The sequence below is a fragment of the Anomaloglossus baeobatrachus genome, chromosome 4 (genome assembly GCF_048569485.1).
Source record: "Anomaloglossus baeobatrachus isolate aAnoBae1 chromosome 4, aAnoBae1.hap1, whole genome shotgun sequence".
Lineage (NCBI taxonomy): Eukaryota > Metazoa > Chordata > Amphibia > Anura > Aromobatidae > Anomaloglossus > Anomaloglossus baeobatrachus.
In genome coordinates, this window is record NC_134356.1 from 454,138,881 (window position 1) to 454,155,531 (window position 16,651).

At 43.1% G+C, this 16,651-nt stretch overlaps 1 protein-coding gene across 1 annotated transcript; it reads left to right on the forward strand.

Moving 5' to 3' along the window:
* Positions 1-919: 919 nt before the first annotated feature.
* On the forward strand, positions 920-13,030 carry LOC142301666 (PCNA-associated factor-like). Its single transcript, XM_075342683.1, has 4 exons — positions 920-1,066; positions 1,379-1,462; positions 7,138-7,312; positions 11,475-13,030. Exons 1-4 carry the CDS (start codon positions 1,012-1,014, stop codon positions 11,515-11,517), a joined length of 357 nt encoding a protein of 118 aa, XP_075198798.1. The 5' UTR covers positions 920-1,011; the 3' UTR covers positions 11,518-13,030.
* The last annotated feature ends 3,621 nt before the right edge of the window (positions 13,031-16,651 follow it).

A 16,651-nucleotide genomic window follows, 5' to 3' on the forward strand; every position in this document is an offset into this window, starting at 1 on the left:
CGCTCTTGGAGTCCACATAAACACACACATATTATGCTCCTTACCTTCCGTTCCCTCGCCAGCCTCCTGGTTCTTGTAGTCCGCAGGTACAATATATGTATTGGGTAACCATCGTGACGATGGAGGAACTTCCGCTGTCAGCGCTTCTCAAAGGCAGCGCGCTGACCAATCAGAGGCAAGCGGCTCCTGCTTATGATGTCTGCTGCTGAAGCGCTGACAGCGGAAGCTCTGGCATCGGTCGCAAGGATTACCAGATACACATACCTGCGGACTACAAGAACCAGGAGGCCGGCGAGGGAACAGAGGGTAAGGTGAGCATAATATGTGTCTGTGTGGAATGGCACAAGTCGTGGAACGAATTGTCTGAGCTTGCATTATTTCCTATGGGAAATTTTGCTTTGCTAGACAAGTAACTTGGTTTACAAGCACAGTCCCAGAACGGATTGTTCTTGCAACCCAAGGTTCCACTGTATTAGATTTATGTGATAATACTCCAGATCCAACCCTGCTTCCACAACACAGCATAGCAGGTTCCTGTGTGTACATGAGCCAGTAGTGTACTGTCTATGTGATAGCGCCATGTCCTCCAGGACACTGAAGATCGCTCTCATAAATCGCTGCAGAGCCCTGGACTCTTTCAGCTTCTCAGTGAATCTATATAGGTTCTAATGAGAAAAAGCATGACATGATATGTAACACAATGCTGCACAGCAGTACGTGCACAGGATGCCGCCTGCCAGTCACACAACTGAGCGGGAAACTCCAGACCAGCATCAGCCTCTCCTCAGATTCAGCGCCCAAAAAATGGCGGGAAGGCACAGAGGCACGGTGACGGACAACTTCCTCTCTACTATCATTGGCTGATTACTAAAGAGTGGGCGGGGCATAGATAATTGCGTGCAATGGGAACACTTGGGGGCGTACTGGAACTTCGAGCGCCAAAGTGTGAGCTTTAAATTGTTCCGCCATAGCTTGTGTGCTGTAGTGTGTGAGTTCGCGGGCGACAGCAGCATGGTGCGCACTAAGGCTGACAGCGCAGGCTCCTCCACCGGCAGCTACAGGAAAGGTGAGCCCAGGGTGTGCGCGCGCGGCGGGCGCTACTGCCGGGGATTCTCCCGGAACACCCGCTGCGCTGTCCTCGGCACGGCTCCGTGTCCTCTCTGTAGAAGGCACCGGGATGGGGAGGAAGGGTATTGCTGTAGTGCACTCGTTAGCCGGGCGGGATGTACGGGGTTAGCTGTTGAGGCGCCAAGGCAGCTGCGCGCCAAAATGTCCGAGCACTTGTGTCCTTGTGAGGTAATGTCCTGTGTGCACGGCCCTACCGTGCTGCAGACCGTGCTCGCCCATGTACGCCGCTCATGTCTGCTCTGTCTTTCAGCTGTTGCTGCCCGAGCTCCGAGGAAATCGTTTGGCGCCACACCGAGCTCCTCGAGTAACTCCACCTCTCCTACCGGGAAGAAATGTAAGTACTCTCATGGATCGGTGTCTCTTTTGGTCCCAAGTCTGGAATATGATTTGTGATATACGTGTCCCTGTTTCTTAAACGTTTTTTCATCTTCTGAACTTTGCCATGAAATCCTCAATTTTGGCGCTTTTTTTTTTCTTCTGTCATTAGTCTGCGACCCCCTTTTTTAAAATGTAGTTTAACTGCTGTTATAATGGACTTAGCCCTTCTATAGCTCCTACTGGTACTGTACCTGCCACACTTCCTGACATCCTGCCTAATGTGTGAGTGCAGTTATACCCCTCACTTGTATATTGGGGGCTGCACTGGCTGCAGTGCCATTATGCCTCCCATATCTGTATATTGGGGGCTGTCTCTGCCCAATGAGTGAGGTGCTGCAGTGCCATTATGCCCCCATATTGTTGGCTGCTTATGACTGGTGGTATTCGCTCCCCAGAGTCAGCACTACCTGATCACTTTTTTGAGAAAAAAACCCCAATAGATGAGCCATACGGTAAACATGCCGCCAGCATGTGTATACAGGCGGCATGTATGCACTATTCGCAATCAATGCATAGACAGAGAACAAACGAGTATCTGTGCAATAGAATAAATTTTATTTGATGACAAACAGGCAAGACAGCAATACATGCAAATTTAAAAACTACCATATGATCAGAAGGGCATGGAGTATGAGTACAGAGTGTAAATCGAAATAACAATAGCCGGGGGAGAGGCGAAAAGTTCACACTATGTACTGAAGACGTTCAAGTGAGTAATGAACACTGACCCCCTCAGTAGCCGTGGGAGAGGTAGGTAAGGGTATCCAAACGGGCCAGAAAAAGTGTAATTCACACAATGAAGCATAATGAGCGATATATAGCCGTGCAGGAGGTGACCGCTATATAGTGTTGTGGGTATATAGATTCAAATACAGAATAGCCGTGTGAGAGGTAAACAGTAATCAGACGACTACAATATATAATCGGTCACAGATGGAGTATAAGATATCAACAGCAAGGTGCCTCAAAGTATGATCACCAAGACTGACCCGAGATGTACACCATGGTAACCAGGAATATCTAAAAAGGTTTGACATAATTCAATATAAAGTGCAAATGCATTTGAATATAAAAGCAGGATACCATGGAACAAGAAAGTCCCACAGATACACACAGCTAGAGGTAAAAAGATATTCAAGACATAATGCACATACCCAGAGAGGAGGGACCACCACCAACGCGCGTTTCGCAACAGTATTATTGCTTTCTCAAGGGGGAGAATCTCAATTGAGGATTCTCCCCCTTGAGAAAGCAATAATACTGATGCGAAACGCGCGTTGGTGGTGGTCCCTCCTCTCTGGGTATGTGCATTATGTCTTGAATATCTTTTTACCTCTAGCTGTGTATCTGTGGGACTTTCTTGTCGTTCCATGGTATCCTTGGGATCCTGCTTTTATATTCAAATGCATTTGCACTTTATATTGAATTATGTCAAACGTTTTTAGGGATTCCTGGTTACCATGGTGTACATCTCGGGTCAGTCTTGGTGATCATACTTTGAGGCACCTTGCTGTTGATATCTTATACTCCATCTGTGACCGATTATATATTGTAGTCGTCTGATTACTGTTTACCTCTCACATGGCTATTCTGTATTTGAATCTATATACCCACAACACTATATAGCGGTCACCTCCTCCACGGCTATATATAGCTCATTATGCTTCATTATGTGAATTACTTTTTCTGGCCCCTGTTTGTATACCCTTACCTACCTCTCCCACGGCTACTGAGGGGGTCAGTGTTCATTACTCACTTGAACGTCTTCAGTACATAGTGTGAACTTTTCGCCTCTCCCTCGGCTATTGTTATTTCGATTTACACTCTACTCATACTCCATGTCCTTCTGATCATATGGTAGTTGTTTTTAAATTTGCATGTATTGCTGTCTTGCCTGTTTGTCATCAAATAAAATGTATTCTATTGCACAGATACTTGTCTGATCACTTTTCTGTCTGCCCAACACAATGAGTGCATTTTCCATCTTCTTTGACTTTGCTCACTACACTGAGATGGTGAGTGGCAAATATTTTTTTTTTTGGGATGAATGAATTCAAGTGGAATTATACTTCTACAAAAACCTGTATTGCTACAATTCTGTGAATTCAGCAACCTGGTGGACTCTAACTTCCAAACCATAGAGGGATGTCTAAGGGTATGTGCACACGTTGCTTTTTACCTGCTTTTTTGCTGCTTTTTCTTCTGCGCTGTTTAATGCCAAAATGGATGTGTTCTTCTATTCAAGCAAAGTCTATGGGAATTTGGGTTTCTTGTTCACACTATGTTGTTCAAAATGCTGCCTTTTTGTGGCAGAACTTTGGTCAAAAACTCAGCTTTGCAGTGCAAAACCCAAATGGCAAAAACAATTGACATGTTGCTTCTTTGAAAAGCTGAGTTTTTGACCAAAGTTCTGCCACAAAAAGGCAGCATTTTGAACAACATAGTGTGAACAAGAAACCCAAATTCCCATAGACTTTGCTTGAATAGAAGAACACATCCATTTTGGCATTAAACAGCGCAGAAGAAAAAGCAGGTAAAAAGCAACGTGCGCACATACCCTGAAAGGGGAAAAAACCCAAAACCCTGACGTGACCCGTTACTGCCACCCGGCTGGTCCTTGCCATATCCCGAGATCTGTGCCGCTTCCAGGGCAATCTTCCTCCTCTAATGTTAGATCTGGGTGTCAATGGAGCCCAGGAGGGTTATGCGGGCAGGAGATCGGCGTCATGACATATGTAAATTCTTCGATTGAGAAAATGACAAGGGAATAAAAACAAAATTTCTGTAATGACTGAGGTCCAATACTGCTTAGTAATTCGGGAGGGGGGGAGGCAGTTGTGGCTCTTAAAGCAAGTAGAAAAATGTTAAAAAATCACAGGACAAAAATGTAAATTTTCCTGATCAAAGAGCTTAATGGCAACCAGTCACCACAAAAATGCAGAGCAGATATACTGCATCTTCTCACAAAACTATGTAACTTTTAGTTACTCATTTAGACCTCATAGGAATGCCCACTGGATGGAAAATCCCAATCAGTGACTGACTGCTGTCTCTAGGCACACTTCTGCAAAGAAAGCCATCAATCACTGATGCCCACTGAACCGAAAATGTCACAATATAGACTAGACAGTTTAAGGTTATGTGCGCACACTGGATTTGTTTCTCCAGCAAAAAAACGCACCTACCTTGAGAGAGAACGCATGCTGTTTTACTGCATTATGCTATGTTTTTGGTGCTATTTAAGGCTACATGCGCACGCTGCATCTTTTTGTGTTCACAAAATTTAGCCAAAACTGCACCTTGTCAGAGAGAGCCTGGAAATGTCACAAAAAATGCTTGTAATTATAGGTGCGTTTTTCACAACCTGCGTTTTTGTGACAAATGTTGACAAAAACGCAGGAAGAATGAACATGCTGCATTTTCCTTTGTCACAAACTTTTGCCAAAACACTGACAAACTGCAATGTGCGCATAGAAAATCTGACTTCTCATAGACTTTGCTGGGAAGTCAGAGGTCAAAGTTCTGACAAACTGCAGCAAAAAAAGCAGTGTGCGCATGTAGCCTTACTGCGTTTTTGCCTGCAGTTTTTTTTTTAACATTGTCAATGCCAAAACACAGGGAAAAATGCATAAGAGTGACATGCTACTACTTTTTGCTGCAGAAATTCTGCAGCAAAACCTGTAAGGAAAAAAGACACAATGTGCGCACAGCAGTTTGGATTTCTCATGGCCTTTGCTGGGGAATGACTGCATGAAGCTTGTGAACAAACTGCAGCAAATCCGCTGCAACAAAACTGTGTGCACAGGGCCTAAATGGGTAAATACAAGTTAGTCTGGAGGCACACTGCATATGACTTGGATTGCTCCTGATTAGACTGAGCTACATGTGTTTAGGGAGCTGACCCACTTGGGTCAGGAGAGCTTGCCAGCCAGTGCAATGTGATACTCACATGAGTCATACAGTAGTGTCACTTTTGCCTTTAGATGACAGTTTTGTGAGAAAAAAATTGCAATCTGCTTGGCTCCCCTGCTATATCTGCAGCAAAAAAAGCATAATTTACTTGCATTTCTGTTTTTGCCAAGAAATAAGCACTTGCTGCAAATCTTGAATGTCACACACCCTACCTTCCGTTGCATCGCCGGTCTCCTGGGATTTGCTGTTCTCTGGTACGGGGCCGGGCTGTGTATCGGGTTACCATAACGACGAGGGAGGAACTTCCGCGGCCATGGCGCTGACGTCAAAGGCAGAGCCGCTAGCCTCTGATTGGCCAGCGCGCTGCCTTTGAGTAGCGTCTGACAGGAAGTTCCTGCTACGTTGCTATGGATGCCGATGCACAGCCTGGAGCGGCGGACTACAGGACCCAAAGGCCGGCGATGAAATGGAAGGTACATTATATTATATGCTCACCTTATCTTCCGTTCCATCACGGGCCTTCTGGGTCTTGTAGTTCGCCACGAGAACGTCGCAATGTACCTGGGAACTACAAGAACCATGAGTCCGGCGGTGGAACGTAAGGTGAGCATAATATTGTGTTTGTGCGTGCTTGTGTGTTTGTGTGGACTGCAAGTGTGGGTTAGAGCGCGGTGGATGTACGGAACCAGAAGTGTGTGAGGTGAGGATTTCGCTCGTACAGCAAAGCTTTCTCGTAAAGCTTTGCTTGTTAAGCGAAATTCTCGTTAAGTGAGGTTCCACTGTATGGGTTTTTATAATATGAGAATGATACTGCATTAAGAGTATTGAACGAGACTGCACGCACTGGCAGAGTTCTGACTGGGATATGCTTTTCGCATACCTGGCTGTGACACAGGTGAATCCTTGCAGTGTGTGCAGGGAGGATTCAGAAGTCTGCAGACACACAGTAACTGAATAGGATAACGGAAGTGAGCACTAATATATATATATATATATATATATATATATATATATATATATATATATATATATATATATATATATATATATATATATATATATATATTCTGAGTGCAAGCCAAAAAAATACATACTATACAAGGATAAGGCTGCACATCAAACTTAGATAATGGTATAATGCCTCAAGCATATGGACAAATATTGGAAAATACAATGAAAAATGCTACTTGCTAACTTGAACATGTGAATAATGAATTGCATACCTGCCATGAATATTAGGAAAAAAGAGATATTTAGCAATCGCATTGATCAATGTAACTGAGCCCCAAAACCTCGTCAAGGTATATCTCTATACTGGGGTCCCTAGCTCTGCTAAATATCTCCTTTTTCCTAATATTCATGGCAGATATGCAATTCATTATTCATGTGTTCAAGTTAGCAAGTAGCATTTTTCATTGTATTTTCCAATATTTTTCCATATGCTTGAGGCATTATACTATTATCTAAGTTTGATGTGCAGCCTTATCCTTGTATTGCAGACACACAGTGACTACAAATTTGTCAATATAGACTGGTCACATCCTTTAATATTAGTAGCTATGGAGAAATGCTGTTGGACTCTTTGGGTTGCTTAGGATAAATGAACATTTTGCTTTGTACTTGTTTTGATAGCTGTTCACCCAATATTAAGCTTTTTACAATTGTGGCACACTAACTTACGTTAATAAAATCTTTCTTTCTGATCTTAAACATGCAAAGCTGAAAGTAAATATGCAGGGGGCAATCCTGTATGCGTCAGACCAACACCAAAATGGCAGAAAGGTATCGGAGAGTTCTTTGGCGGACCGTCTATAATCCTCTCTGAAAAAGAAAACCGTGAACCATCTGATGATGAGGAAGCTGGTGGCAGTGGCGTTAAAAAAGCACCGAGGAAGTGAGTAGCAAAGGTTTTGTAATCATGCACCAAAGAGTTCTGGCTTTTATGCTACTTATAGTTGGCTTAGCTGACTGTTCCTTTTATACATATCTAAACTAAAAAAGAAAACTTGTTAAAACTTTAACTTTTAAACTGAGATTCTTTTTAAAGCTACCCAGTCTCAGCTTAAAAGTATGTTTAAGTTGCTTAGACAGACCAGACAGTCTAAATGCTTGTATACACTGGCCAACCCTCGGCAGATTTTTCTGTGGCCGTAGGCTCATTGTTCTTAACAGCAAATGTCCTGCCAAGAACTGACTTTTATGCTAGTTTAAAGACCATTTCTTATGAATAGTGTGTTTGGCCAATTAGCTTACACTGGCCAATTTATTGGACAATGAGTAATGCTCACTTTTAGGCTACATCTTTTTGTGTTCACAAACTGCAGCCAAAACTGCACGTTGTCAGAGAGGGCCTGGAAATGTTGTAATTGTAGGTGTGTTTTTCACAGCATGCGTTTTTACTGTGTTTTTGTGACAAATGCAGGAAGAATGAACATGCTGTTTTTTTTGTTTTTTTTTTGTCACAAACTTTTGACACTGCAATGTGCGCATAGCAAATCTGACTTCTCATAGACTTTTCTGGGAAGTCAAATGTCAAAGTTCTGGCAGCAAAAAAACGCAGTGTGCCCATGTAGCCTTAAGCAATGTACATGCACCCAAAGACTTCACCAGCTATCAGTTTGCGTCCTTGTGTAAAGATGCACCAAATGGTTTTGTAATTTTAGTGCACTAGATGGTTCATTTAGACCACAGCTGCTGAGTGTCATGTTAAACATGGCCCTCATTTATGCGTTCTATTTAAAAAAAAAAAAAAAAAAATATTCATGAGCCATAGTCAGAATGTGTTGTTATCCTCAACACTATGTGAAATCTCTATGTAATGACTGAAGTAATTTCATGTTTACCTTAACCATACATTTATAAAAAAAAAAACTTACTGTGCTATGAAATGCTTTTGTGCTGTGAAAAAAAACTCCCAACATTCAGTGGGTATGGAAAGTATTCAGACCCCTTTAAATCTTTCACTGTTTCATTGCAGCTGTTTGTACATTAATGAGAAATGAATTTTTTGTTTTTAATGTACCAGTCTGCACCCCATCTTAAGAGGGGGAAAAAAAGCAAATGTAGAAATTTTTGTAAATTTATTAACCCCCTTCACGACCATGGACGGATCTATCCGTCATGGATTGTGTGCTGTTAAGCCCCGCCCCCTCCCGCGGGCAGGGTGCGCCGATCGCCCCACCCATCAGCTGTTTTTAACAGCTGACGTGTGCCTGCATGCTGCCGAAGTCTGGCAGCCAGATGTATATACGCGCAGTGAAGATTTTCACTTAACGCCGTCCCCACCGGAACTCATGTGAGTGATCATGTGACTTTCGGTGGTTGCCATGGTAGCACAGGGTTGTGTGATGACTCCTGCAGCTATGACGTTTCACTTTCGTTTTCACTCAGCCTGGAGGCCAGTGAAGCAGGAAGTGACCGTATCTGCTGTTTACAGCTGTATAGCTGTGATCTGCAGATAGATCAGAGCGATCGGATTGCTGATCGCTATAGCCCCCTAGGGGACTAGTAAAATAAAAAAAAAAGTTTTAAATTTAAAAAAAACCTTAGCTCAAATCACCCCCCTTTCACCCCATTGAAAATTAAAGGGTTAAAAAATATACACATTTGGTATCGCCACGTTCAGAAATGCCCGATCTATCAAAATATAAAATCAAACTGATCAGTAAATGGTGTAGTGGCAAAAAATTCCAAACGCCAAAATTATGTTTTGTTTTTTTTTTTTTGGTCGCCGCAAGTTTTAGGCAAAATGCAATAACAGGCAATCAAAATGTAGCATCTGCGCAAAAATGGTACCATTAGAAACGTCAATTAGAGACGCAAAAAATAAGCAGCCGCTGAGCCATAGATCCCAAAAAATGAGAACGCTACGTGTTTCGGAAAATGGCGCAAAACGTACGCCACTTTTATTGGACAAGCTTGTGAATTTTTTTTTAACCCTTTAGATACAACTAAACCTATTCATGTTTTGCTGTCTACAAACTCGCACCGACCTCAGGCATCATACCCACACATTGGTTTTATCATATAGTGAACACAGTGAATAAAACATTCCAAAAACTATTGTGCCATCACACTTTTTTTGCAGTTTTTCCACACTTGGAATTTTTTTTATTTTCCAGTGCACCATATGGTAAAACTTTTATGGTTTCATTTAAAAGTACAACTTGTCCCGCAAAAAACAAGCCCTCATATGGCAAGATTGACGGAAAAATAAAAAAATTACGGCGCTCGGAAGAAGGGGAGCAAAAAAAAATCTAAAGTGCCCTGGGGCTGAAGGGGTTAAACAGGAAAAACTGAAATATCACATGGTCATAAGTGTTCATTTGTTCAGACACTCTTATTTAAATCACATGCTGTCCATTTCCTTGTGATCCTCCTTAAAATAGTTCTACTCCATTAGTAGTCCAGTTTTGTTTAATTGAACTAACAGGACTTGATTTGGAAAGGCGCACACCTGTCTATATAAAACCTCAAAGTTCATATCAGACCAAATGAGAATGAGGTCAAAGGAAATGCCTAAGGAGCTCAGACACAATTGTGGCAAAGCACAGATCTGGCCAAGGTTACAAAAGAATTTCTGTAGTACTCAAGGTTCCTAAGAGCACAGTGGCCTCCATAGTCCTTAAATGGAACACGTTTGGGACCACCAGAACTCTTCCTAGACCTGGCCGTCCTGTCAAACTGAGCGATTGTGGGAGAGTCTTAGTGAGAGAGGTAAAGAACCCCAAGATCACTGTGGCTGAGCTCCAGAGATGCAGTAGGGAAATAGGAGAAAGTTCCTAAAAAGCCAACTATCACTGCAATTCTCCACCAATCAGGCCTTTATAGCAGTGTGGCCAACGGAAGCCTCTCAGTGCAAGACATATGAAAGCCCACAGTTTGCAAAAAATACATGAAGGATTCCCAGACTGAGAAATAAGATTCTCTGGTCTAATTAGACAAAGGTAGAACTGTTTGGAGATGATTCTAAGCGGTATGTGTGGAGAAAACCAGGCACTGCTGATCACCTGCCCAATACAATCCCAACAGTGAAACATGGTGGCAGCATCATGCTATGGGGGTGTTTTTTCAGCTGCAGGGACAGGATGACTGGTTGCAATTGAAGGAAAGATGAATGTGGCAAAGTACAGAGATCCTGGAAGAAAACCTCTTTCAGAGTGCTCAGGACCTCAGACCCTAAGCACACGGCTAAAATAACATAGGAGTGGCTTCAGAACAACTGACCATTCTTGACTGGCCCAGCCAGAGCCATGACCTAAACCCAATTGAGCATCTCTGGAGAGACTTGAAAATTGCTGTTCACCAATGTTCACCATCCAACCTGATGGAACTGGAGAGGATCCCAAAATCCAGGTGTGAAAAACTTGTTGCATCATTCCCAAGAAGACTCATGGCTGCACTAGCTCAAAAGGGTGCTTCTACTCAATACTGAGCAAAGGGTCTGAATACTTATGACCATGTGATATTGCAGTTTTTCTTGTTTAATTTCCAACAATTTCTACTTTGTTTTTTTTTTTATATATAATAGATAGATAGATATAGATGGGGTGCAGTGTACATTAATGTGAAAAAAATCAATTCTTTTGAATTAACCAAATGGCTGTAATGAAACAAATTTAAAGGGGTCTGAATACTTTCCATAACCACTGTCAATTTATGGTCAGTGGATTTGAAGCTTGAAGCAATCACTGCAAAGGTCGTGTCATAATGACTTTTATCTACAGCAGAATTATTTGCACAATCAAATTTCACAAATGGCAAGCTGCAAAATCTGTCATAAATGTCAGATCTGCTCCTTACATATACTGGCCACCTGCATATGGATATGATGTAATCTTTTTCTCAATACTACATCATGCAGACTCTTTTCAGACTAAGTTTTGCTTATCAACCTCTGAACATACTCTTTGGGCTGTGTTTTTATATAGAGGTGGGGAGGCAGTTAAAACTTGTGTACTAAACTAAGTTCTAAAGCTTTGTTGAATGCAAGTCAACTAATTGATATCACCAACTACGCTTTAGAATAATCTGCTATATACTTCCTTAAATTCCAGATCTCGTCCTTTGCCTGAAGATGATGCCTCAGAAGAAGAATGACTCAAGATTTGATGCATAATGTAAATTTGTAAATAAAATGTTGCCTTTTTGTACAGATGGTTCTTCTGTTCTACTTTCAACTCTTGTCAGCTCATTATATGCGTTTACTGTTTTAGCTTATTAAATTTTTTAAGCTCTTCAGTTGGTTGTAAGACTGAACATGTTTATGTCTTATTAAAAATTACATCAGTTACACTTACTGTGTTCAGATTGATAACATGTAGTGTCTTGTGTATTAAGTTGTGGCATGTTAAACTTTGAAACAGTCTAATTAAACAATTACAAAGCATGTTTAACCTTTTGCGATTATGTACCCTTTAACATTTAGTACATTGCCTATCCTTGAGCTGTTAAATGCTTGGTCGTTGAACAATGGTATGCTCACATTGAAAGGAACTTTATACTGCACCTTGATGTACAAAATTCATAAAGCATTTTCATACAGTCTAGGGCCGGTTGGACTGTGATCTCCAAATTTGACACTCATTGGTAGAGGATGCTATTTTGATTTCAGGTCCGGAGGCCCCCTCGGCCCATGATGTGCCTATTTTCAGTCTTTATATGTCTGGATTTGGTGTAGAGATGGGGTGTAATCATGCCTTTTGGCAGGAATGTATTTTATATCAAACTTCAACAATGAAGGCTGAAATTAAAACCTACATTATCTAATTTTAGCAGTGAGCTGCCATTGCCACATACGAGGGGTGATCCAAAAGTAATGATGATCAATAATAAACACAATGAATATATATAAAAAAATAATTTTTTTACATGGTTTCCTAACAAGTCTAGACATTTAGTCAATCTCTTTTCTAAACTAAAAAAAAATCCCCAACAGCGGTTATCACATCGCTATTGTCAAATTTCTTGCCCCGGAGGTGTTCCTTGAGGCGAGGATAGAGAAGTCACTGGGGGCTAGATCTGGCAACTAGGGTGGGGTGTTCCACCAGTTCAAAACCCGCTTCTTGAATGGTTGCCATGGCAACCATTTTGTGATGAACTTAAAATTGAACTGATTAGCCATAATGAGTATTATGTTTGGAGGAGAAAGGAAGAAGTTTTGAAGTTTAAGAACACCATTCCAACTGTGAAACACAGGAGTGGCAGCATCATGTTGTGGGGTTGTTATACTGCAGGAGGGACTGGTGCACTTCACAAAATGATGGCATCATGAGGGAAGATTATGTGCCAATAAGGCGACATCTCAAGACATAAGGCAGGAACTTAAAGCTTGGGTGGAAATGGGTCTTCCAAATGGACAATGACCAGAAGCATGGTCCCAAACTGGTTTCAAAGTGATTTAAGGATAACAAAGCCAATATTTTGGAGTGGCTCAATCTGAATCCTATTCAAAATTTATGGGCAAAGCTAAAAAGGCCGCTGCGAGCAAGGTGACCTACAAACAAGGCTCAGTTACACCAGTTCTGTCAGGAGGAATGGGCCTAAATTTCTACCAACTATTGAGAAGCTTGTGGAAAAATATCCAAAACGTTTTACCCAAGTCACAGTTTAAGGGCAATGGTTACATATACTAATGAAATGTATGTAAATTTTTGACTTTGCAGAAAGTAATAAAAATGCCTTAAAACGTTCTCTCATTATTCTGGCATTTGGCAAATATAAAATTGGATCCTAATTGAACTAAAACGTAAAAAGGTTTATTCTGATTTCATGTAAGTGAGAAAAACCTGCAGATGTGTATTTAGATAGTAGATCGAAACTTCTGGTTCCAACTGTATCTGCACGGAGATGTGACGGCTGTAAGCTTGTTTTCTTATGCAGCTAGGACCCTGCTGTATGGTGCTGGCTCTATTGAATTCTAGAGGGGAATTTAATATTCTCCTGTACTTTGCAAAGAGTTACTAGCAGAGGCTAATGGATATCTTCAGGTCCCAAACTAGCGTTTCTGTGCTGCGGGTCAGAGCACAAATATAAGAAATAGCTTTATTTTGGAAACAGATTACTTTCAAATCTTGAGACCATTGTAGTTGCCACCAGGCACTATGGGAAGATTGGATGTATAGGATGAGTAGATCTTTTTAAATTCACCAGTTCACGTGTTTTTCCTGGGAAATTCAATGAGTAGTTATTTGTCACTAATTGAATGATCCTTATTTTGCTCTGGGGTCTCTCTAGACTCCAGGGCATAAATGTAAAAAAAAAACAAAACAAAATACATAATACCTCACCACTCACCCTGCCTGCTGCCCGCAGTCTGGATCTCGGGGTACTTTCTGTCGGCCATTGTACACGTCACTGGCTTGCTCTTCACTCTAAGCCGGGCTTCTGGCTGTAAGCAGTCCTTGGGGTCATGTGTTATAAGGACATGGCGCATGTTGCAACGTCATGATTTTGCAATCTTACTTTAATAACACAGACCCAAAAGGCTTGGTTGTTGTGGCCTATAATGAACAGGCAAATTAGGTGTGCGATGGAAGAGGGAAAAAAAGGTGGCCAAAGAGGTGAGCCGTGAAGTATTAGTTCTCTAGTTGTTTATTTACCACTAGAAGGTGGCCCGATTCTAACGCATCGGGTATTCTAGAATTTATTGTGTAGTTAATGTATGTTTTTTGTTATATATATATCGATGTTGTGTGTAGTTGCCAGTGTTTGTGTAGGGTGCTGTAAATGTACTGGGTGTGTGAGAGCGGTGTTGTGTTGTTTGTGGAGCGCTGTGTCTGCAGCAGTGTGTGTGTGGTGCTGTGTTGCGCGGTTTGTGTGGAGTGCATGTGTGTGTTTTGGGGAAGGTATGTTTTGTGCAGTGTGTGTGTTGCGCGGTATGTGCGTATATTTATGTATGCCGCGGTGTTTGTTGGGTCTTGTGTGTGGCGACTGTGTGTGGGTGTCTGTGTAGGGCGGTGTTTGTGGTTCCCATTGTGTGTTGTGTGGTGCGCGTGTGGCGCTGTGTTTTGGGGGGGGGAAGTGTGCACCCCCATCGTGCTCCTTCCCCCTATGCTGTTCACCCCCCATCGTGCTCCATCCCCCATGCTGCGCACCCCCCATCGTGCTCCATTCCCCATGCTGCGCATCCCTCCCCATCGTGCTCCATCCCCCATGCTGCGCACTCCCCATCGTGCGCCACAGTCACATCAGACAGTATACACGCACACCCCACTTCTCCCTGTGCCCTCCGGTGGGCGGTCCCAGTAGCTGTGCTGCATGCCGTGCTCATCTGCCTTCTGCCGACACGCATACATCCGATCGCGCACACACACACACGATATTGCACATACGCGCTCACACACTCACAACATCCGGAGATACCACATGCTTCTGGCCATGTGATCCTCTGGCAGGTCCTGGAAGGTCACTGCACGCACAGTATCACCGCCGAGAAGTAAGCGATATCACTGGATGTTGTGAGTGTGGATGCGATCTGAGGTGTGTGTATGTTCTTATATATATATGTGTGTGTGTGTGTGTGTGTGTGTGTGTTCCGCTACTGCAGGACCTTGATGCGTTCACCTGCTCCCAGTCGGCGTCTGGTGAGTGACTGCGGGGTCTTCTTTCTTCTCTCTTCTGGGGGTGCCCGCTGCCTATAATGAAGTGTCTTGCAGTGTCTTTAACTTTCACCGCTGCAAGACACTTCATTATTGACCGCAGCGTATGCCGGCTCCCTGCACATGTGTACCGGGAGCCTTTGTACGCTGGTAACCATGATACACATCGAGTAACTAAGGGAATCGCTTCTTATAGTTACGCGATGTTTATCATGGTTACCAGTGTACACCGGCTCCGTCACGATCCCAGCATCGCAAGGTTATGTCCGCCGGGGGTGGGGCTGAGTGGGCCAACGTGTGGTGGGGGTGAGGCGTCAGCGTATGCCGGATCCCTGCACATGTGTACTGGGAGCCGGTGTACGCTGGAGCGGGCGATGTGTGTGGAGGGCTGGGGCGAGTGCCTAATCCATGTGGGGGGCGGGGCCAGGCTGAGGCGAGCGGCCAATCCGTGGGGGGGTGGGGCCAGGTTGAGTCCAGCGGCCAATCCGACAGTTGTCACTTTCATGACATTGTCACGGTGACACAATTTTGGAGCGAGACAGACAGAATAAGGCAATTATATATATAGATTTGACAGCTCTTTATGGTTCATGAACATGGCAGCCGGGCATTTTATTTTAACGAGTCTCATGAATCAAGAAGTCTTTAAATTGATCTGGAAATAAGGAGTTGAAGACATCTGACTCAAACGGAATCCTCTGGTGATGGATCTGATCATCTCTAACTTGTGCATGTTAGTTACTGTGGAAATGCCCAACTCCAGTGTGGGGGGCGTGAAATCTCCATCCCAGGCTGCGGTCCTGAGGCTGAAACGTGAGGACTCAGGCCATCCTATGGTTGCGCCCCCCCAGTCCTACTGAGCAGAAAGCTCATCATTACCCGGGTAGTAGTAATGTCAGAAATGAGGCATAATGGGTGTAATGCTGCCTTCCCGCCCTCAGGGTTTCTTCAGTTTTTGACACTGCTGCATTTCTGCACCTTTAAGTTTTTTTCATTGCTTTTTTTGGGTGCATTTTTTTAACATTTTGTAATCGCAGCTTTAAATAAAGCTGATTTATTCTTTACACTTCCTGGTATTGACATTCTTAGGTGCAGATTACGTGTCTTTCATAACTTTCTGCAGCAGAAATGCATGTGTGCTTTTTACCTGTGGATTTTCCACATCCAATGCAAGTCAATGGGGAAATTCTGCACAGAATAGTCTGCATACCCACAAGAGAGATTGACATGTTGTGGACTGGAAAACGCTCCGTAGGTCAGTTTACACACGGTAAAATAGAAGCACAGTGGACATGAGATTTCTATTAATCCAATCCGCTTTGCCTGTACTTTAAAGCCCTGTGTTTTTGACACTGAAAATTTGCAGCTTTAACACCGCACATAAACCTCACGGTGCGCACGTACCCTAATAGGCAGCGTTTAGGAAACAGCAGCTAACTTGTAGTACGCTAGCAGGTACACTAGGTGGCACTGCACTACTGGAGAAAACGTAAGTTCTGTTTCCGCATAGCAACTATAGAAGCGGTTACTATGGAAAGGGTAGGACGTTTACGTGGTTCTGACGCGGAAATACGCAATGCGTCCAATAAGCTGCTTCGCCATCTTTAGTGTGGGCAGCCCACTCAGCAGCTAAA